Raw genomic sequence first — 23884 nt, 5'->3', positions numbered from 1 at the left:
TAGATGAAGTTCTGCCAGCACTGACAACCATATTTTTTTTTATTTAGAAAAATAGTTACAGTTCCCCAACATCAGAAAAAAACTTGCTTATCAATTTTGGATGAATAAATGCACCATAGTGTTATCCTAGAAGTTCTACTTGCACTAATTTTGCAAGAGAAAATTGGTTAAATGTTGAAATAGCATTGGCCAAAGTTTCCCAGTACTGGATCCAGCTTTTACAGGCACCCAGGGTGGAGCAGCAGGGAGCGGCATGAAGGCAGCCTGTGTATAAACCGACTGCCAAGCAAACGAAGCAATTCGTCTTGTTTGTGATGTGAATTCGCTCATCTCTAGTAATAGGATTTGGGTAGTTTTAATATAGAGCAGCAAGAAGGGCCCACCACTCCTCAAGACTCTCTGCAATGTCCTTATTTGTAATATGTAATGAATATTTAACATTATTATATTAGTTTCTTTTTCCTGTTTCAATGTAAACTTGTTAGATTACAGTTTGTTCAGTATTATTTACTGTTTTAGGTCAAACTAATCTCCAAACATTTACACAGCAGTCCACATTACTCCCACTATGGGCCTCATGTATAAAATCTAAGGGTAGGTCTTGGTTGCCATAGGAACCAATCAGGGCTCCCCTTTTATTTCATATAGTGCTCTAAAGAAGTGAAAGGGGAGCTCTGGCTGATTGCTATGGGCAACAAAGAAAATAATACACCTAGACAGTGATCATCCATGAGGAGGCCCTATGTATATTTTATTGACTATTTAACCCTTAGAGGACCGGGCCAATTTCAATTTTTGCGTTTTCGTTTTTGCCTCCTTGTGCTTAAAAGGCCATAGCAGTTGCATTTTTTCACCCAGAAACCCACATGAGCCCTTATTTTTTGTGCCACTAATTGTACTTTTCAATGACAGGCTGAATTTTTTCATAAAGTACACTGCAAAACCAGAAAAAAATTCAATGTGTGGTGAAATTGAAAAAAAAATGCATTTCTTTTATTTGGAGGGTATTTTTTTTACACCATTCGCCCTGGGGTAAAACTGAAATGTTATATATGTTCCTCAAGTCGTTATGATTCCAATGATATGTAACATGTATAACTTTTATATTATGTGATGGCTTGTAAAAAATTCAAACCATTGTTAACAAATATATGTTCCTTAAAATTGCTCCATTCCCAGGCTTATATCGCTTTTATCCTTTGGTCTATGGGGCTGTGTCAGGTGTCATTTTTTGCGACATGATACGTTCTTTCTATCGGTACCTTAATTGCACATATGCGACTTTTTATTGCTTTTTATTACAATTTTTCTGTATTTGATGCGACCAAAAATGCACAATTTTGCACTTTGGGATTTTTTGCGCTTACGCTGTTTAACATATGAGATTGGAAATATGATTTATTAATAGTTTGGGCGATTACGCATGCGGTGATACCAAACATGTTCATTTATTTATTTATTTTTATTTATAACATAGGAAAAAGGGGGGTGATTTACACTTTTATTAGGGGAGGGGGCTTTTTATTAATAATAACACTTTATTTTTTACTTTTACACTTATACTAGTATAAGCACTCTGATCTCTCAATGAGATCTATGCTGCATAGATATGCAGCATAGATCGATGAGACAGGCACTCGATTGCTTCCGACTGCTGTAGCCGGAAGCAACCGAATGCCGAGTCGGGATCAGTGCCATTACGAACAAGACACGGGGATCGCTCCTCCGGGGCAAAGTCCTGGGGGGGGGGGGCGATCTCTGCCACTAGACACCAGGGAACGGCTGCATCAGGTAATCGGTCATCTTTGAGAGCTGCATCCGATTATCTAATTAGCGTGCACAGCGATCGGACTGTGCCCGCTAATAGCCGCGGTCCCAGGCACCCGGGACTGCGGCGGTTTAGAACGCAGCCACCGCGCGGCCCGTCTCTGGACACCTGTGGGCGGCCCTGGACGTACAGGTATGTCCAGGGTCGCCTAAGGGTTAAATGTTTGCTTGAAATGCAATTACTTTAATTTATACAAGTAATTTGCAAGTTTTGATCAGTGATATTAGGGTGGTTAGAGGAAGGGACAGCAGGTAGTATTACTAGTTGTAAGCTGCTGTCAAATCGGCAGGTGTTGGCCAGGCTTTATCTCCTGCATTGTACAGAATCACAACCAACATGTACCAGTGCTACCGTGATAGCCAACAAAATACTTTGGTTCTAACATGGCAACAATATCACATGATCAGTAAGATGAAGAGTCTATTTGGTTAATGGAAGAGTCTCAAGTAGAATGCTAAATGTCAAACCAAAACCCAAGAATCTCAAGAATTATTAGAACATTCTATTTATCTCTGAACACTCAAAAAAACTAGAAGCAGTTTATTTTCCAGTCTGTGGAGAAACATCGCCATGACTATACTGAACCAAATAAAGCATGTTTCATAAAAAAATAGAAACCGCTTTAAAATTATTTATTTACTTTGCTGCAAAAAATTCATTATGAAGAATTGTTAGCTTTGGATGATTGAGCCACCAGTGAACAATGTTGCAATGCTACAAAATTATGTTACAATTATACCAAAGGAAATAATTCCCAGAGATAAGACTTAAATATTTCCTGAAAATTTTTTGACTGTCACCCTAGTATATATAAACTCGCTATAGGTGTTGTGGTCTTTAACGGTGCACCAGTGGGTCCGGCGGTGCGATGAAGTGAGCTCATAGCACATAGGGACCGGCTGCTATCAGCAGCCAGGTCCTCACTGTTAATGACAGGCCACTGTTAATGACAGGCCTCACTCCTTTCCCATTTTACAAATAAAACATATAAAAATAATTAAACAAACAAGCATATTACATACCATAGAGTGTGTAATTGTCCGATCTATTAAAATAAAACAATATTATTCCTGAGTGGTAAACACCGCAAACAAAAAACTGTAGAAAAAACGCCAGGATTGATGATTTTTTTATAACATTTTATATTAAAAAAAATAATAAAAAGTGATCAATACGTCCGATCTATACAAATAAGGTAGTAATAAAAACTCGGGATCATGGCACAAAAAATGACACCCCATACAGCCCTTAGGTGAAAAATAAAAGCAGTATAGAAGTTACAATAGCGCAATTTTAATCACACCTATTTGCAAAAAAAAGTTTTACTGTTAAAAAAATAGTAAAACATTAGAAAAGATATATAAACTGCATATCGCTGTATTCAGGCTGACCAATAGAATAAATATATCATGTCAGTTTTATCGTAAATTGCATTACCTAAACACGGAGCCCCCCCCCCAAAAAAAAAACAAAAAAAAAAACACTCACTGTATTTCTAAAAAAAAAAACAAGACCTCACATGGCCCTGTAGATGGAAAAATAAAAGAGTTATAGCTCTTAGAAGGGGAGTAGAAAAAAAAATTAATGCAAAATTGAAAATGGTTGCGGTCCTTAGGGTAATTTTGGGCTCTGTCCTTAAGAGCTTAACATTTGGGAGGGAAAGAGCTGCATATCAAGAGAAGGAGGCAAGTTTGCTAAATTAATTGCCTAGGCCTCCTATACCACTGTGGCAAAAAGACTTTAACAGTGATAGTAGACGACATCAATCCCCTCTCCCTAGACTGCAAAAAATTTTGAGGGCTGTAAGATGCTTCTGGTTGGTTAAAGACTATGGACACCTTTGCAAATTGTTTTATTGTTTATTTGTTGAATGCACAAATAAGCTACTTTTTAAATAGTCTTCATTAAAAAATCCCTTCATTTTATCTGATACCTAGAGCAGGATTAATCTGTTATACAGACTTTCTGTACACACTCTGTTGGTGACAGCGGCAGAAAGGGTGGACATCACGAAACTCTATAATTCTCAATAAGGCCATTAATCTCCTTTCAGTCAACTCAGAAATTCTGTGTATTACCTTAGAAGATCATTTTAGCTCATTTTACGAACAACAGGAACTATGAGCGAATTTTCACATTTTCTAGTCTACATATTTATCATGTAAAGATGTCTAGCAGACTGAAATTTCACTGAATAGAGAAAATGGGATGGCTTACTTTATCAGCAAGCAAACTTCTACATCTTTGTATTAACTTTCGTGGCCATGAGAATGGTCTCTGGAGGAAAACAGTGATGGAGTATCAGGGCATTGGAAACAGTCTCGAATCTCTTGTGGTGGTTAAAAGATCTTCTCTTAGAGTTCACAGACCCTCGGCTCCCATTCCCATCATATCAGCACCCCATAGTTTGTTGGATGAATATGTTGCCAAGATGACCCAGTGTGGAGGAGATTTTGACTTGCTGTACCTTGTGTGTTACATTACGTGTCTCTATTAGACTTCTGGCAGTATGAAAGTTTCTATAGCTGCCTTCATCAGGCCACAGATTCTTATAGTATGGTGACTAATGACTGGCAATGTCATCTCTTTGGAACTGGTAGACTCTTGAGGGACTTTTGTAATTGATGAGCCATCCAAGGGCTGACAGGAAGTTGATTATGTGTCATTTCTGCTGTTGAGACACAGCAGACATGGCTTTTATAAGTCATACTGCTAAGCAGATCATCTTTATCCTCCATCTATGAGTTGGCATACATTTACACTAAACTTTATGCCAATTTGTGGCATAAAAAGGACTTGCCAATTTTGTGCAAAACAAGCACACACTTTTTTTCTACCAGAAAAGCCAATAATAAATTTCTCCCCAAATGTTCCAGGTGCCATTTACCCCTACAGAAGTGACCATTCACCTCAGCTAATAGCATATATAGTGCCCCATGCTGATTTATAGCAAGAATTACATTTTATTTGTATTTCATGTTTGTCATTTACTGATAATAAATAGATATATTACTTTTATGATTATGTTTCTTGTCAGGTAACGGCAACATTTTTATATGGTGAGTGGAATAACTGCACAGTTATTAGATTCTGAATGTGGACACATTTAATAAATAAAACTTCTGGTGATCTCACTGTTCATTAGGTCCAGGAGATTGAACACAGTTAAGTGTAATGAACCTGTCATTTCATGGATAATTATATAAACCTTCCCCCTATTCTCTAGAAATAATGCAATGCTAGTATGATCATTTTAATAAGCTTGTGGAAGAAAAGAGACCTTACTGTAGTGTAATCGTAGGAGAAGATTTCTGTACCGTGTATAAAAAAGAATCATTCAAACCCTTACAAGGAAAGCTAAATCAAAACTGAAGCAAAGGTAACGTGGTGTAGTGGTTTACAAGTAACAACCAGATACCAACTCCCCTTTTTCAAAGAAACTTGAAAATGGAAAATGAAATCAGAATTCTGGTTTGTTGCCATGGGTAATTATTACTCTTTTCCTTAGTGGCTTTGGTACATCTACACTTTTGTGTGTTTCTGACGTTTTCCAAAGGACAAAGAATGCATGTTTTCCAAAGTTTTGCAAAGGACAAGAATTCATCTAAGGCTGGGTTCACACTACGTATATTTCAGTCAGTATTGTGGTCCTCATATTGCAACCAAAACCAGGAGTGGATTAAAAACACAGAAAGGCTCTGTTCGCACAATGTTGTAATTGAGTGGATGGCCGCCATTTAATGGCAAATATTTGCTGTTATTTTAAAACAACGGCTGTTATATTGAAATAATGGCAGTTATTTACTGTTATATGGCAGCCATCCACTCAATTTCACCATTGTGTGAACAGATCCTTTCTGTGTTTTTAATCCACTCCTGGTTTTGGTTGCAATATGAGGACCACAATACTGACTGAAATATACGTAGTGTGAACCCAGCCAAAGACAGTTGTTTTTTTTTAAGATTTCATGTCATAATGCAGTGTCCCAGTACCTGTAGCCAAGCTACTTTATATGTAAAGGTGTGTGGATGAGGAATACCTTTGTTTTTGCACTGTGTTTAGATAGTATTCTTTGTACGTACTGTCACTTTAATTGTCACACTGCTATACAGTATATTGCTGTACTGTATATTGCCATAGCAAGGGCTAACAGTTCTGCTGTTTTTTTTTTTTTTTTACCACACCCAGTGGTCACATATGTGGAAGTAAAATGCTCTGTCAGAGGAGTTTCCAGTCCATCCCATGTTAACCTGTAAAGAAGGGTAGGGAGGGGAACACTGAAACCAGTCTTAGTCTGGCTTTGGCCAGAGTACCTGTCTTCTAGCTCCGTTTCTGCTAGTCTGATTAGTTAGCCAGCTATTAGGCTACAATTTTCTCAAGATCCTGTGTAACAACATATATGGGGAGAGACAAGCAAGTATGGAGATTTTTAAAAAACAAGTTCCAGATTCCTAAAGTTGCCTCTGCGCTTAACCTGATTATCTGCAAAGGTAAAGCCATAGAAAAAGATTTTCCCTCTATATCAGAGACATTTTTGAACCTGCTATAAGCAAATCACTACTTCAGTCTACATTATGAGTATAAGTTCTCATTCTACAACCTTCTAGTCCATGGTTAAATAATCTTCTGGCATCCCCTGGCATCCACTGTTCTCTTAGTAGGCCTTTGGTCATATATACTGCTGATCAGCTTCCATGTCTGTGAAAAGTTCCTGCATGTGTCTGTTCACGTATCTTGTGACAGATTCCCTTTGTGAGTACAAATCTTTCCTCTCAACTCCAGTCAGCCAAGCTGTGAAGACCTTTGTAAGAAAAGTCTATTCTAATTGCAATTTTCCTTTAAGTAGATCTGCAACCAATATAAATAAACCTGCAAAGGTTCTTAAAGAAACAGTGACCAAGAATTACTACTTTCAAGTGTAAAAGCTGTACTTACCATGTGCTATACAAGACTGTATGATTATTGGATTTGTACATAAGAGCTGTTCAAAAAAGTTAAAGCTTTTCATGGAATCCTAGTGTCAGAAGTTATTTGCCTGCACTTGGTATCACTGAAACAGCTAATTGACTAAGGATTGTCTGGTACACTAGGCACATTGTGCTAGCAGAGCTACCCTGCCATGTGACATATATCACACACTAATTTACACAGCTAGCCTTGTCTGTCGTAAGCCCTGAAGGCCACCACAACTATACAACACTAGTATTAGATGCAGTGTAAGTGAACACTGAAGTTGGTGTTGTTATCTATAATGGATATATATATATATATATATATATATATATATATATATATATATATATATATCTCACTGATCATAGAAGTCCACCTGTTGTGGACAGAACTTTACAATAGGAAGAAAATAATCACTCTGAATTGCAGTCCCTCATTTGAAACTTCCAAATCCTATTTAAGGCCTATACCATGTCAAGAGATGCGTCAGGATTGTGTCAGGATTTACAAGGGATTTGTGAATCAGTAGAGTGAGAGAACAGCACCAACATTTATCGATCCACGGGCAAAAATCACAGTCCACAGTCCAGAAGGGTATAATCCAGGGTGAGAAATCCACAGCAATGGGGTATATAGTCCAGCTGTAAGAGGGAAAACAGAGAACAAATCATAGTCCACAGGATAAGGCTCCCACCAGGTCTGCTTTTGGATGATGTCGGATGACTTCCTGCTCCAATATGGCAATGGACTTCCAAGCAACGATAGTTCCAGTATCTCAGGAAGGTGCTGTCCTAGCATCAGTGCCTTACATCCCTGGGATTATTATACATCAACAACCGGTCTCCTCTGATAAGGTTCTCATGTACCTCGTTGGCCAGGCATACTGGACCGTTTCTAGCCTCCCACCTCCCCTATATCTGGCAGGAGACAATAGTTAGGGGAAGAGTAGGAGTATCTCCAGCTTCCAGACTGTTAATTCTAGGCATGAGGTATCCTCATTGCTGCACCCCAGCACCTGGCCATTAGGAGGAGAAATCTAAATAGATCAAGAAGTGGTTACAGATTTAGGCTGTGTTCAAACACCATAGTGTTGGCCATTCTTAGTGGATGGACATCATTTAGTAGCAAATAATAGCTGTTATTTAAAAATGATGTAGCTGTTAAATGACGTCCGTCTACTAAAAATGGCCATCGTTATGATTGTGTGAACTTAGCCTTAATCATTACCTCTTCCTGTCTCCACTCTTGCCAGATATCTATTTATTGAATGTATATTTGTATTGAAGTCCCACAGCCAGGCAGAGCAATATAAAAACAACCAAAATATTCATAATCAATAAATTCAAGGTGATACATAATCACACTCAAAATAAGCCACATCTCTACCTATGTTTTGAGCAATATAATTTGGTATTGTACTAATACATTGTTTTAAAGAAGAGCAATTTTATCTTATTTTAATACATAGTAGACTTGTTGACAGGAGCCTAACAAGCTCTGAAAACAGCTATCGGGATGCGTTACTGAGTTACCCATACATGTGTGCATCTTTTTAAGTAATACAATAAAAAGAATAACCATAATAGCTGCATTGCACATTCCGTGCCTCTTCTTTAATAATATTTAACAATTCTTTAGTGTCTGAGAACAATATGCCTGCGAGGTTTACATTTATAACACAGAAAACATTGTGAAGTCTCCAAACATGACATACGCTGGCAGCAGTGTAAGCGAATGAAACTTGACTGAAAGATTTAATTATGTAGTCTCTTATCAGATTTGGGACAGTGTAAGTAATGTATGTAAATCGTAAACTTGCCAGCTTATGTTATATCCCACTATAGAGTTATATCCTTGTGCAACTTGAGTTTTATTTTTTTTTTTTCATGAAAATAGCTTTAATTTGTGTCTAAAAACCTAAGGTCTTGTTCTCAAATAGTACTTTGGACTATTTTCTGAACCGTAAAGCCCCATGCACACGTCAGGAAAATCTAACCAGATTTCTTATTATCTGATGGTTCTATTAAGCACCTATGTCTGGACCTATTTTTGGGCACAGACACCCTTCAGAAAAAATCTTGAAGGGTGTCCGTGATGAAAAATAGGTTCGGACATTATAGGACATATTTTTTGTCCAGAATTTTGTCATACAACCCTATTGGAGGATCCGAGATTCCAGACAGCTCTAGATGCACATCCAGAATCTGTCCGGAATTCCGGATGCGCTGCCTGCCAGACCAGGTCAGCATCAGCACCCAGTGCTGCCGTGTGCTGCGCTAAGCTCCTTTTTATTCTGTATGCACCTTGAAATTTAATTTCTGTCTTTATGATTTGGTTTCTGGAAAAATACACACAGGGATATAGATGAGATTGGACTCAAAGAAGCCAGTTGCTTTGATCTTGACACCTGTTCTATTTTTCAACAGAAGGGGAGGTTAAACCCTATGTAGAAGAAAAGCATGTGCTAAGCGCATTGACATGTTGCTAGAGGAATCTGTGCTATTCCTTCTTCTCATAGACTGTAAACTCTTGTGAGCAGAAAATTTCATTGTTAAATTGTTACTCTGCAATGTTTCAAGTTGTTTGTACATATACCCCTTCAAGTATAGCATGCGGTAGAACATGTTGCCATATGTAATAATAATACTCGTCATCATCATCATCATCATCATCATCATCATCATCATAAAAACAATAATAATAGTAATAGGCTTCTACAGGGGATAACAAACATCTGAGAAAATGTAAAATTAGCTTGGTGAATATTTTGCCAGATGCGTGAAAATAGTTTACATAAAATAAAATATTTGGTATAGTGTATAGTGCTTGTATAGTTGTAAGTAGAATAGAGGTAGTGTGGGTATTGAGTTACTGGGTGTTGGAGGTGCCCCATAGGGGATGTGGAGAGTGATCGGGGGGCCTTAACCAGGTTCTTAGCCAGAGCCCCCCAAACCAATCCTTAGTAAGGAGAGATATGAGAATAGAACATAGATATAATCATAAAAGAAATATCTAGAGGTGTATGGGTCGGAACTCGGGGAGGTGCATCCCATGGTAAAGAATTAATGTATTGTTTAGGATCTATAGATAAGCAAGAGAAACAAACATTTTCTTTTACTAATGATGGGAAACTCTAATCTCTGTATTTTAAGATTTGTGGAGTTTTGTTTTATATATATATATGTAAGATTATGTTAAATAAAGAGGATATGAAGAAGAAAAAAAAAAAGAATAGAGGTAGCGTAGAGAAGAGGAGTTTGTCAAGGGAGTCCTAACCCAATGCAGTACTGTGGTCTGCCGGAACTTGAGAGAATACTTGAGAGTGAGAAGTTTACTTGTACCTGTGTTTAGACTATAGTCTGACCACCTTCTGCCCTACAGTGCTGGGGTACTCATCCTAATAGGGAGATACAAGCCCCAGCCTTGGTTACCTGGGTGAAGCTAAGTTGCTGAGGGTGTCCTGGTTAACATGCACTGCAAGATAGAATAAATAGACCTTCTGGTAGTTTTGTTCTATCCATGCTAGTTTCTCTTGTGTAGTAGGGTACTGCTCTGCACTTTTTAGGGTGGTTCTTGGCGTGGGCTAGGATGATCCCCGACTTTTCTCCCTCTGTAGTGTCTAGCACTGCATAGTAGATATAAGGTGAATACTGAAAAGACTAAATGTCTCTAGTTGCTTCTGCATACACTTGTCTTAACCAACTCACTAACACACTGTTCTGACTTCCTCCCACACGGGGCTAACTAGCTACTTCCCCAGGGGCTGTGTGTGTGTGTGGAGAGCAGGGATGGGTAGAGGAAGTGAGAGCATCTCCTATAGGTCAGCACTGAACACATGGTATAATAATAACATTAACCCCTTCCTAACTTCAGCTGTGCATGAAATAACTAGGCTAAGAAACAACACTGACACCTAGTGGTGAAACTAGAGAATATTTTCATCACCACTTAACCCAGAGGGAGAACTTTACGGATAGGTGCCTAGGGCATTTAACAATGGGATACCACACTAAGTTTCCTCAACATCTCCGCCAGCTTCAAGTCCTGAGAAGGAGCCTAAGATCCTTTGCTCTAGTAGCTTCAGCATGTGAGCCAACACAATATTCCTTCTATTGCCTTACACTACTGTGCCCACCTGCAGATGTGGATGGGTGAGCCACTTCAAAATTTTGTCTTTCATAGACCAAAGCCATTCCAGTCTGGTATGGCTGTGTTCACACAGGTTACACAAATGAAGGACTGCTTGACTGCTTTCGGTTTGGCAGCATTGGTTCACCACAGGGTGAGGCTCTTATCAGTAAAAATAAATCTGAGTGATGCATTCCCTTTGTTTTTAGCCCTCAGTATACGTTAGACAGTTCTTTATGCTCCTGTATTTCCAGCTACTAGAATTTTTTTTTCAATCTTACTTTTTAGGTACTGGTTATTCATAATTCCAGCCAGTTAAATGGGGAAATTGATTTAAAAAGGAAGAAACCCTATAATATAGTATTGGGACTATTGAATGAAGACTCTGTATAAGCTTTATGAAAATGAGCCAAACTGCAGTTTTAAGCAGGAAACTTTCAGTAACCTGCGGCACTGTTAACAAATTATTTTGTATAGAGATGTGCCTCATAGTTCTGAAGTTCGGAGAAAGACTTGTGATGGCTTTAAGGCATGGATAGAGTGCATACTGGGTTAAATACTGTAAGCGAGAACAGCATCACTTGGGAGCGTTCCAGGCTGAACGGCAAAGAAGATTTGGAAGACTGAGTATTACATTTGCATGTCTTCTCAGCTGTCTGATAGCTCCAGAGGGGATGAACTGTTTTACACTGTCATGCAACACTGTTCCTTCATTTTTGCTGGCATATTTATTAAATGCTGGTTAGGGGAAACTGTTTCCCTAATGCATCTTAAGGATACTTAAACAGATATGCTCACACAATTATAAATAAAATAGATGGACCACCCCAAGTGTAGAGAGAATATACAAGGACAGGAAAATCTAATACTCCTCACTGCATTCTTCTGCCTCCTCCTTGTTTGTGATTAAGGAACTAAATTAATACATTTAAATAGTGGATTTTATTAATATTTTTCTCTACGCATTTTCCTTGATAAAAAATAAAAATCCCTCAATAATTTAAATGTATATTCCTCCGAAACATTGACCTTCTGCCTTTTAGTGATTTTGAAATCCAAATGTAATACAGAAACACAAAAACGCATTTTACCATCTTATTTTATGGATGGAGTGACCTACAGTCTTGGCTAATACTGTGCAGATTATTGCATTGTCAGATCTATCTGTTCTGTATTATGTAGTAAATTGAGGATTCTTTTTCAGTTTATTGTTGTAAATGAAATTGTATGCTTCTTGTAGATATGTAATGTTAGTGAATTTGCTGAGAAGCATGAACCCACAAAGGTCAAATAACCAGCCTATCTCCTGGAATGAATTCTAAACTAGATCCACATTAGATACATTTTTCTTGTGGTTTTGTGAACTGTAAAGCCAGAAACACATGCGCTTCCTTTCCACCTTGGGCTTGTGAATAAATGTGAACTACATAGTGAGTAATCCAAACCTTTTTATGGCTTTAGACAGGCTGAAGTAATACAGAATGTAAGCTTTAGCTCTTATAAATCATTGTTATTGAGAGTTGTGCACTCCATGGTTTATTCCATGAAATGGGAGGAGGGAGGGGGTAAGCTGGAGTAATACCATTATACTAACACTATCCATGTAGAATCGGTCATTTTGCATTCTTATTTCTACCATTTTTAGCCTCTTTTTTCACCTCTACATCTCTGGTTTCTTCTGGAGTGTTTCCCAAGAGTGCATTGCAGTGTGGCCTTTAGTTACCATAGTACCTATAGTTATCACATGTTACATCTTCTTCCACTGACCGGTGTAAAAAGTAAACCCTCACATACAGAGAGGAGAGTTTGTTTATCCATCACTATGTGGTTTCAACATAATCCCATAACATGGGGAAATGATAAGAAAATAACATTATATATATATATATATATATGAGTTAATAAACATTGGAAGACAAAGTACTGTACAAAAACCACAGTACAATAAAAACCATAAATGGTTAGAGTCCATATATGTAGTAGATGATAATTCATGGTTTATGGTTTAGTCCAAGAGGTTCCAGGATCTGCAGAGTATGAATCTAATAAGAATCATGATTGAGTAAGGTCACATTATTGCCACCATGGCACATGGTCAATGACCTGGAAGCACTCATTGTCCTTGTTCCCTTTTACTGTACTTGATTGTCATTCCTGTCTCCGTTATTGTACCTGATTGCCACTGTCCCATATTGCTGTATCTGTTTACTGCCCCTGTACCCAGATTGTCACCTTTGTACTTTGATCCAGCATCCTCCAGGCTTCTTTTTTTTCACCAGTGATCAGAAGACCTGGGGTCAGTTCTGATTGTTTTCTATGGTACTGGTTCCACAAGGGCACCAACAAACTTAGATTGGTTGGCAGGTAGAAAGGTGGAAGCATGTTACAGTACCAGCAAACTAAAATACAGGCTTGTAAATATTCAATTGTGAGAAAGTCCAACAGCATCCAAAGTTGTGCAAAAGCAAAAATCTTCAAGTATTTATTGCATATCCGAGAACAAAAACAGCAACGTTTTATTAAGGATCAACTTCAGATGCTGTGGAACTTTCCCAATAAGTCATAATGACATGTCAACAGTTATGATCAGTCGGGGTCTGGGTGTCCAGATGTCACCACTCTTGAGACCTGATTCAATTCCATGCCAGTGAATGGCAACACACATTTCTCCCTGGCTGTCAATCTAAACTTTTTATTTTCTACTCCACTACAGTCTATGAAGTGAACAAGTCAGATGTGCCTGTCGGCAAGAGAGTGGAATGCACTTCCATGGCTTAATTTCAGGATCGCAGTGGGTCTCAGGCTTGAGAACTGGTGCAGTCATGGTAAAATGATATGATATATGATAAGATGATATACTCCAGACCCCAAAAGCCCCCCTGGCCCCTTAGGCCTTTCTTCTGCAGGACAGAAGGCACTGGGCTTCTTGAATTGTATAAAAAAAATGGTGGTTTTTGTAACCTTTTAGAGGTTCTCCCAAACGAAATAATGATATAGCTTAAAATGTCCTAATTCCTAATGTTTGTAGATAAAAAACCAAACTGGCATGACAGAATACAAAGTAAGACATAAAATGAAATAACTTACAAGTTGGGACAAAACAGATAGTGAGGGGAATTTACTGCGTTTTAGCTGAACACCAGAAAGAAGAAAGTGTTGTACTTTTTTCACAACATTATTTTTTTTTTAAACTATCATGTGGTGTAAACTTAGGGCACTATTCCACAGTAACGATAATCGTCCGGATCGGCCCCATTTGGCCCGATTAGGCCGATTATTGTTCGGTGAAATAGAGAGAACGATCAGCGGATGATCGTGTCATCGGCTGATCGTTCATTTAGGGCCAGACCTAAAATCATCATTCCCCCACAGCGCATCGCTATGGTTGAATAGCGGTGTGCGGCGGGCGACCGACGATTTGACAAGCAGCAGCATCATACATTACCTGTCCAGGCTGCTTCTCTGCGATGTCTTCATCCCCGGGTCCCGTGCGCTCTATCTTCAGAATGGCCGGTCAGCTGACGGAGCGCTCAGCCAATCACAGGCCAGGACCGCCGCGGCCTGTGATTGGCTGAGTGTGGCCTGTCAGCTGACAGGCCATTCTGAAGATAGAGCACGCGGGACCCGGGGATGAAGACAGCGCGGAGAAGAAGCCTGGACAGGTAATGTATGATGCTGCAAGGACATCGGTAACAATGTCCCTGCAGCCCTCGCTCAACGATCATCGGGCCGTGGAATAGGCCCAGTAAACGAGCGGCGATCTAGCAGATCACCGCTTGTTTACATCATTGATCGGGCCCTCCTCGGCCCGTGGAATAGGACCCTTAGAATGCAAGTTTTTCCTATATGGGATTAAAGAAAGGAGCAGATAGGCACAGCATATACAGTCAGGCGCACGACCAGTTAAAACAAAACAGTCAACTTTTTGTTCCATGCTGTGGTGATATTGAATATTCTCACACCAATCTCTGGTAATCTTTTTGATGCACTTAATTAATTTCAGCTTAGTCATATAGTAAAGTGCAACTGATTTTCAAATGATGATTTGAAAAGAAGGAGTATAGCGAAAGATCTATCAGTTTTTATACGCAGAAAAGCTCCAGGGGGCCACAGATTGTGTGAAGTCACCAGCTGGATGAGGTCAATCAGTTGCCTGTTGCTGAGAAAGGACATTAAGACCGAATTGTTCAGCAACGGCCCATTAGAGATGTATTGTAGAAATGTTTTGAACTTCACTTTTGGAAGCATATTGATCCTTCATGTATATGACAATAAGTTAAACAAAGTACATAAAAAAAGAATTCCCTATGAGTGTTGTGAATCTTTATTACTAGTTCACAAATCAAAGATCATGAGAAACAGCTTGTTGGGAAAGACATAGGCACCAAGACAAACACATCTAATAGATGTGCCCCACAATTTTCAAAATCATGCAACATTTACATTTAAATTGTTACATTCTGTAACAATCTGGTTATTGTAAGGTTAAAAGTCTTTTTCAAGTTCTCTTTCTAGTCAGAGAGTTGGCTGCTTCTCCATATAAATAAACAGGACACTTGCCAACCAATCATACTTGTCTTTTTGGATAGGCACATTCAATATAGACAAGGGCACTGCAGTATTGTTTCAGTGACCCATAGCATGAGATAAATGGAAACACCAAGAAGCTGTCATACTGCTGTGGAAGTGGGGCTGCAAGTGACAGATGTCATCATATAGCCTAAGCCTATTTCTATTATTCCTCTGTCTTTGTCTTTACATTACTTTGCTTATCATTAAAGGACAGTATGGGGCAGACATAGCTGAGCTGGTGTAAAATTAAGAATATATTCATGATGTGACTGATGTGCACATTAATAACAGCATTGTTTAGAATGCAGTAAAAAGTAGACATGCACATATTAAGTATAGATTAATGGTCATTATCGCTGGCAGGCATAAAATTATGGTCCCTCATTCATTATGACTGTCCCTCATGCAGGAGCCTGAATGACATTGCGGATTCTATATCCATGTGTGCTATAAATGAACTATAAAAAAAATGACTGAAAACTAGCTATTCATCTGTGATTTCATTAGGAATTAAAATGACTTGCATATTTTTCAGGACTGGGAATTTCCTCACTTCATGGGTGATGTGGATGTCAATCTCCCTGGATTACCTACGTCTCACATGCAGTTTAGAGTGCCTTACTGTCACAGGATATTTAAAGAAGAATACCACATACATATAACAGGTACATTTTCAGATAGGGGATATTATAACTGATCATTACAATTGATACTGTTAATTATTATTAATTGAGAGAAAATAATAAGGGAAAATAATGAACAAGTGAACTCACCCGTCCCATGCCTCTGTTGCGCTGCTCCCGAGTCCCGTTCACATCAGCCTGCTGTCATCCTCCACTGGAAACCGGGTCCGTCTTATACTCGGTTCTTCCAGCAGCAACACCACAGCCCATCCGAGCGATTGCCTGCTCAGCCAGTCAGTGACTGGGGTGGTGTTCCGCCTCAATCACTGATTGGTTGAGTGCGCGATCACTCAGCCAGGGATGTGCAGCTAGCAGAGCTGCAGGACCCTGGCTGCTGTGAACCCGGATTATATTCTCTAATTGACTACATTTGTTTTCCTATGACTAGCTAATGGGGTCCCTTGGCTGGCGGTGCAACGTACAGTATAAAATAACTGTCATAGTTGATTACGACCATCAAAATAATAACCATGCTTATTATATATTACGTGATTTGACAAAAAACGTCAAGGCCTATTCTCACAAGTAGCTTTTTTCTTTCATGTGGATTCTGATTTGGAATCCACATGATAACTGCAAGGATTCTGCATCCCTTTTGATTTGCTCATAAATCAGCTTTGAAGATTGTTCAGAAGAGAAAAGACTGAACAGATTTTACACCATAATAAGTACAATGCAATATAAGTTAATAAGGTTTAAAAAAAAACAAGAGTCCATAAAGTTTAAAAGGGTTGTCCAGCAACAATTTTTTTTCTTTCCAATCAACTGGTGTCAGAAAGTTATATAGATTTGTAATTTACTTCTATTTAAAAATCTCAAGTCTTCCCATACTTATAAGCTGCTGTATATCCTGCAGGAAGTGTTGTTTATTTACATTTAGACACAGTGCAGTCAAAAACTGTCCAGAGCATTGGGATTTGCTGCTGCTCTGGACAGTTCCTGACTCGGCCAGAGATGTCAGCGGAGAGCACTGTGTCTGAATGTAAATAAACAACATTTCCTGCAGGATATACAACAGTTTGTAAGTATGGGAAGACTTGAGATTTTTAAATAGAAGTAAATTACAAATCTATATAACGTTCTGACACCAGTTGATTGGAAAGAAATTTGTTTTTGCAGGACAACCCCTTTAACCTATAACCCTGCTGTTGATCCATGAGACTCAAATATGGCATTCAGAATATATCCCTGGATCACTGTCCTATCACATGTAATATAGTACCCAGAACTTGTAATATTATATTTTTCATGACGAGCATCCAGACTTTGCATGTTCCAGATTTATAATTGTTCCGCAGGCTATTTGATAAATCTGTCACACCAACTATTAGTTTGCACTATTTTCAGCCAAATTATGGTGTATTTTTTTTTTTTTTTTGGTATACAAAGTTACACAATAAGTAATGCCCCATTTACAGAGGTTATGTCCTTTCAGGACTCAACAGAATTGTCTCTAAAGTGTCTCTGAAGTATTTTTTCATTCTGTTCTTCCATGTAGGTAAATGGTTTAACTATGGCATTATATTCCTTGTATTAATCCTCGATCTCAATATGTGGAAGAATCAAATCTTTTACCAACCTGCTTCATACGGTCAATATATAGGTCCTGGCCAGAAAATATATACAGTTGAAGATGCTGAAAGCTTACGAAATCTTAATCGGACAACTTTATCATGGGAATGGCGATCCAACCATACTGACCCATATTCTAACCAAAGTTATGTTGATGGAGATATGTTCTTACATAGCAGATTTATTGGAGCAAGTCTGAATGTGAAATGCTTGGCTTTTATCCCAAGTCTTATGGCATTTGTGTTATTCGGATTCTTTATTTCATTATTTGGACGATTTCAAAAAAGTGAACAAGGAATGGAGAATAAAGATAAATCTTACAAGCGCATCAACAGGAAATCTCCTTCTGAACACAGCAAGGAAATGGGAATGACCATAGAGAACCTTCAGGCAGTTATAGAAGAACCTTTATGTCTACATGATCCAACACTTCTGGCTCTAAGGACAAAGGAAAATGAAATACTGTGTTACCCTGCAGCCTCAGAAACAGATAACCTTTCTTCTTTATCACAAGCGGAGCCACCAGCAGACATAGTTCCTTATGATGATTCAATCAGTTAACAATGTTACAAGCAAATCTTGCAATAAAATCTATGTATAGATGTGAGCTTACTTTTACCTTTTGTAAAAATTATGTACATAGTATTAATAAATGCTCATAGGTTACAAATTTATCTGGTGCTCAAAAAGTTACAACCTTCACATTTTTGTATTTTGCTATATGTGCCTATATATGACATTCCTCAAAAGTAGAGATGAGCGAAACAGATTGCCAGGGCTGTATCCATGTTTTCCAGGCACTTTCCAGGTTGTCTCCGGGCACTATTCTCCTTTTGCACGGCCTAAGGAATATGAGCGTAGATCAGTCTTGCTTTGTATGAAGCAAAACGAATCTGCTTCACTCATCTGTACTCAAAAGTGATGTGTAAGGTTAGATAAGCAGATTGTGATACTGAAGCCGAACCTGCTCCTTCTTCTGGCACTAATCTATGAATATCTTGTAATACCACACGTAAAATATTGAGAACCATACTGTAACCTCAAAGGAATCTAGACATGTAAATAGTTAAAGAGAACCAATCAGCCCGTTTGAGCTGATATGGTTCCCTTGAGCATTGTATAAAGCACCTGGAGCGGCCCCGGCACGTACCGTCCGCGGCCGCAGCAGGTGCTTTATAACGGAGAAAATTACTTTTATTCCCCGGCTCGTGACTAGATACGAGCGGGGAAGTAGTCATGGTGGGCAGCTCCCCGCTTGTATCTAGTCACTGCGCTCTGCCTGTCAGCGGGCTCTGCGGGATGATTGACAGGCAGAGAGGCCAGTAACGGACCTCTCGGCCTGTCAATCATCCCCTCTGAGCGCGCTGACAGGCAGAGCGCAGTGACTAGATACGAGCGGGGAGCTGCCCACCAGGACTACTTCCCCGCTCGTATCTAGTCACGAGCCAGGGAATAAAAGTCATTTTCTCCGCTATAAAGTACCTGCTGCTCCAGGGCTGCTCCAGGTGCTTTATACAATGCTCAAGGGAACCATATCAGCCCAAATGGGCTGATTGGTTCCCTTTAAGCTAGATTGTGGATAGCTAGATAATGGATAAGGCTGCAAAAGACCATCAAGTTCCACCTATACCCTACTGTGTGGATTCAAAGATTCAAGCAAAAAAGAAACCTTATGAGGAAGATGCGAATCGCCCCATACCAAGGGAAAAATTACTTCCTGACTCCACATATGGCAATCAGAATTAATCCCTGGATCAGCATCCTATGACCAGAAATCTAGTGCCCATATTGTACAGGGATGCAAAAGAATTTTGTGCTTAAAGAATTAGAGGCAGAAGCTACAGTTTCACAAGCAGACAAAGCTTTTATGTCTAGTGAAGTGTGTCCGTCATGATAGAATTGTTTTAGGAAGCAAATATGCATAGGACTTGTATAAAAATTATGTCACAGAATATATCAGTTATATCCAAACCACCCAAACAGTCCAAATGTTACCATTTATCTACCGTGTTCACTTTGTTAAAGGTTCATGAAAAAGTTATTCCTTGCAGTTCCTTTCTTCTAGATCTAAACATGTTTGGTGGTGCTTCTATTAGTGTGATGAACTATTCTATTTATTATTTGTAACATCCAAAGAGATCATCACTACAACATTTCTTTTTGGTATTTTTGTTTTTAAAGAATACAGACTGACACATAATTCATATATATAATATTGTATTGTATCTGGGATTAATTTCTAGAGCAGGGGTCTCCATCTGTTGGCTTAGCAGCTACAGACTGTAAGGGCAAACTGGGAGTTGTAGCTTTGCAAAGGCCAAGTTAGATTCTACAGATTCTGAGGTATACATACCCTTAGATGCAGACCATGCACATGCTATGCGTCTGTGAGAGAGACATCAATCCATGGATCCCTTCTCCATGGATCCCTTCTCCATGACTCCTACAAACAAACAAAAAAAGCTCTCTTGTCTCAGGCGTTTAAGGGAGGGGTAGTATTAAACAGCACAAGATTTATTTTATTCTTTGTTATAGACCCCACTCATAACTAGTAGATTTATTTTATTCTTTGTTAACTAGTAGATTTATTTTATTCTTTGTTATAGACCCCACTCATAACTACAGTATGTACAGTATGTCCCTGACTTCAATATAAATTGGAAATCACTGTCAGAGAGCAATACAAAGTATACCAGTCAGTGGAATACAAATCAATATCAGCTGCTATAAGTTACACTATATCGTTTTTGTGACTTGTCTTAAACTGTATATTTAATTTTCAATGAATAGTTAACTCTTGGATTATTTTAGATGCGTGCCTTGATTGAAAGATATTTTTATAAGTCACATTTTAAACATGTTTTTATGTTGAATTTATTTTTCTCATGATTTGCTTAATACTTACTGTAGGCTCAACTGCAATGTATTTAAATGAGCATTCAGCCCAGTTTGAAGTACAGGTAGTGTTTGTGAGTGAAACAGTATGTTCCAGTTGGTGAAACAGCACCTATGGATGTAGCCCTGTTTTCCAGGCAGTCCTAAGGCGGCATCCATCTTCTCCAGTATTGAGTGATCAGCCATAACATGAAAACCACCTGTACAGTCAAAAAAACTCTGACCTATTGAGGCATAGACTCCACAAGACCTCTTCAGGTTTTTCCTGAGAAAAAAAAAATATGCTCAACTGGTGTCAGAAAGTTATACAAATATGTAATTCTCTTTTAAAAAAATGTCTAACCTTTCAGTACTTATTAGCTGCTGTATGTGCTACAGCAAGTGGTGTATTCTTTTAAATCTGACACTGTGCTCCCTGCTGCCTCCTCTGTCTGTATCTGTCCAGAGTAGTAGCCCTTACCTATATAACACCTCTCCTGCTCTGGACAGTTTCCTTTCTGGACACTTGGAGTAAAACTAAGCCAAGACCTCCTGTTCTGTAAAGATAATTTCCCAGCAGTGCCCTCATTAACAACACAGAAAGGAGTACAATGATAGGTAACACCAGTATATATATATAACAAAGGTATACACAATATTTGCTTCGTCCAACTCAGCATCCCCCTCCCTATAAAATGACCTCTATAAAGGTCACTTAGCACACTCAGAAGCCTTTTTTCATTCAATTGCAAAAGACAGGTCCTGTCTATTGTGTCCTATAATCCATGTGGCTTGCTGGACAGCAGGGGTGTCAAACTCAAATACACAGTGGGCCAAAATTAAAATATTGGACAAAGTTGTGGGCCAACTTTGATAAGTATTGAGGCACGAATGACGCGGGCCTGGCACTGTCAGTGGTGTGCGTCTCCCAGCACTGTGCACTATGATAAATGATATGATATATTGCTATGATATAATTAAACCCCAACCCATGTAATAGCCACCCCCCCTCAATATTGCCCCATGTAGTAGCCAACCCAATCAAAATTGCCCCACATATTAGCCAGCCCTCCCAATAGTGCCCAAATAGTAGCCAGCCCCCCAAGTTTTCCATATAGTAGCCAGCCAGCCCTCCCCCATAGTCTCATATAGTAGCTAGCCCCCCCCCATAGCCTCTTATATAGTAGCCATGGCGGACTAGATGTAATTCGAACTCTAAATAGCCTGGTGGGACGAAAATAATGGCACCGTGGGCCAGAATTTGACATGACTGCTGTACAGCATATCTCTAAATGCTGTTTAAATAGTTTAGGCAATATGACAGCCCTAATAATTATGTAGAATAAAGCAAATAAAAATAATCATGAGAAAATAGAAAAAAAAAAAAAACGTGTTTCAGTACCTGGCTCTAAACAGTAAAAAAAAAGTCATTACATCACCTTTAAGTCCATGGACTTGTTTTTTCATTGTTAATCAGATTGAGATTTAAGGAATTTACAGCCAAGTCAACATCTTGAACTCTTGTCGTCTCCTTCAAACTTGATTTGGAGATGTTCTGACCCACTCAGATCCTTACTCTATGCCCATTTTTCCTGCTTCCAGCACAATAGCTTCCAGAACTAACTGTTCACCTGCTGCCTTACATATCTAACCCTTTGACAGGCACCATTGCCGCAAGATAATCCATGTTATTAACTTCACCTGTCAGTGGTTTTAATGTTATGGCTTATTGGTGTATAAGTTAAACTAATTGTTTGGTAAAGTGAATATGTGTTAAAAGTAGTGACATACACTATGCAATATACATTGTTTCCTCCATTTCAATGGTCTTAAAGATCTTAGGTAAATTTATTTTAGAAATACTGTAGTTAAAACAATTTAGTGGAAGATTGTACCTCTCTGTATTTATGTGAATAATAGATGTACTTAGTTATGTGATCACTGTGTTTAATGTTACAAGTCAAATGTAATGTTATTAAATTAAAGACTAGCTGGATTTCCAGGTAATGTAGGCTTTGTGTAAGGTGTTTAAGAACAAATTTTCAATATCCTAGTAGCGCAAAAGTAAGATTTAAGATGTACACTGGCATATAATGCAATAAGTAAAATGTTACATAAAAGTGTAAATGCCCTAATAAAATCTTTAAATCTGGGTCAACTAGTGATATTTGTGTTACTATTTTAGCATTTATCAAAGTGTGAAAATAAGTAACTGGTGTAGATTGCCTATAACAACCAATCTCATTTCACCATATATGAAAACTGAGCTGTGATTGGTTTCTATGGGCAGATTCTCTGCATTGTTCTAAGTCTTCATTTAAATTTTTTTTTTAATAATATTTCATAGTCAACAGGGGTAAAAAATATATTTTGTGTAACATTTATTAAGTTGCTAAATATGTGTATGAAAACCCATATGAAACCAAAGCACTTCATGTGAAGGACTATTGGACAAGGTTAGGTAAGGCTGGGTTCACACTGCGTTTTTGCAATCCATTTTTGTCATCATTTTTTTTTCTTCAAAAAAATAGATTCATCTGTTTTGATCTGTTTTCCAATTACTTTCTTTACAAAAAAAGGATCGTTTTGATTGATCAGTTTTGATCCGTTTTTTTTTTTTAATAATGGAAGTCAATGGAAAAATGGATTTACCAAAATGCATCCATTTTTTTCATCTGTTTTTTTGCAAAAAATGGATGGAAAAAAAAACAGACCGCAAAAACGCAGTGTGAACCCAGCCTAAAATTCCACAGGTGTCGCTTCATATTAGTGGTGTGTTTACAGACAGATCTGATTATTGAAGCTAAAGCCAGGAATGGATTTGAAAAGAGGAGAAATCTCAGTCTTTCCTGTATGACCTGTTCCCTGTTCATAGTGTGTTCCTGGCTTTGGCCTTCTTCCTCCCTGATTGCAGTCAGTTGGGCCAGTCATTGTAGCACTCTCTATACGCCATTTACTCACACCCAGAGGATCAAATGAAAGTAAGCACCAGGTGCAGGCTCCGTGCAGGGGATGACTAAATGAAAATGCATGAAACGCCTGTGCAACCGGTGGCCATAAAGGGTAAACAAAGAGGGCTCCCGGCGCGAGCCTTCTCGTCAGTGTGCGGTCCCCGGTTGGTATGTGCAGCTGGGGACCGAATGTATTAGCTGATGCGGCCGATCGCCGCTCCTGGCAAATTAACTATTAAAATGCAGCTGTCAAAGCTAACAGCTACATTTAAATAGCCTGTGTTCTCCTGTCCCTGGTGTCTAGTGGGGGACCCAACCCCCT

General features: G+C 38.7%; 1 protein-coding gene across 2 annotated transcripts in view; it reads left to right on the top strand.

Annotated features, from left to right (window-relative positions):
* The window catches only part of TMEM117 (transmembrane protein 117), a 195296-nt gene extending 176508 nt beyond the window's left edge, over positions 1-18788 (top strand). For both annotated transcript variants that reach the window (XM_069955998.1, XM_069956002.1), the window contains exons 7-8: positions 16018-16147; positions 17664-18788. In XM_069955998.1, coding sequence (XP_069812099.1) covers positions 16018-16147; positions 17664-18298 — 765 coding nt within the window. In that variant the 3' untranslated portion in view covers positions 18299-18788. The remainder of the gene's footprint in view (positions 1-16017; positions 16148-17663) is intronic.
* Positions 18789-23884: the final 5096 nt, after the last annotated feature.

This window comes from Dendropsophus ebraccatus, chromosome 1 (genome assembly GCF_027789765.1).
Source record: "Dendropsophus ebraccatus isolate aDenEbr1 chromosome 1, aDenEbr1.pat, whole genome shotgun sequence".
Lineage (NCBI taxonomy): Eukaryota > Metazoa > Chordata > Amphibia > Anura > Hylidae > Dendropsophus > Dendropsophus ebraccatus.
Note: the sequence above shows the minus strand (reverse complement) of the source record. Positions and strands in the feature narration are given on the sequence as shown.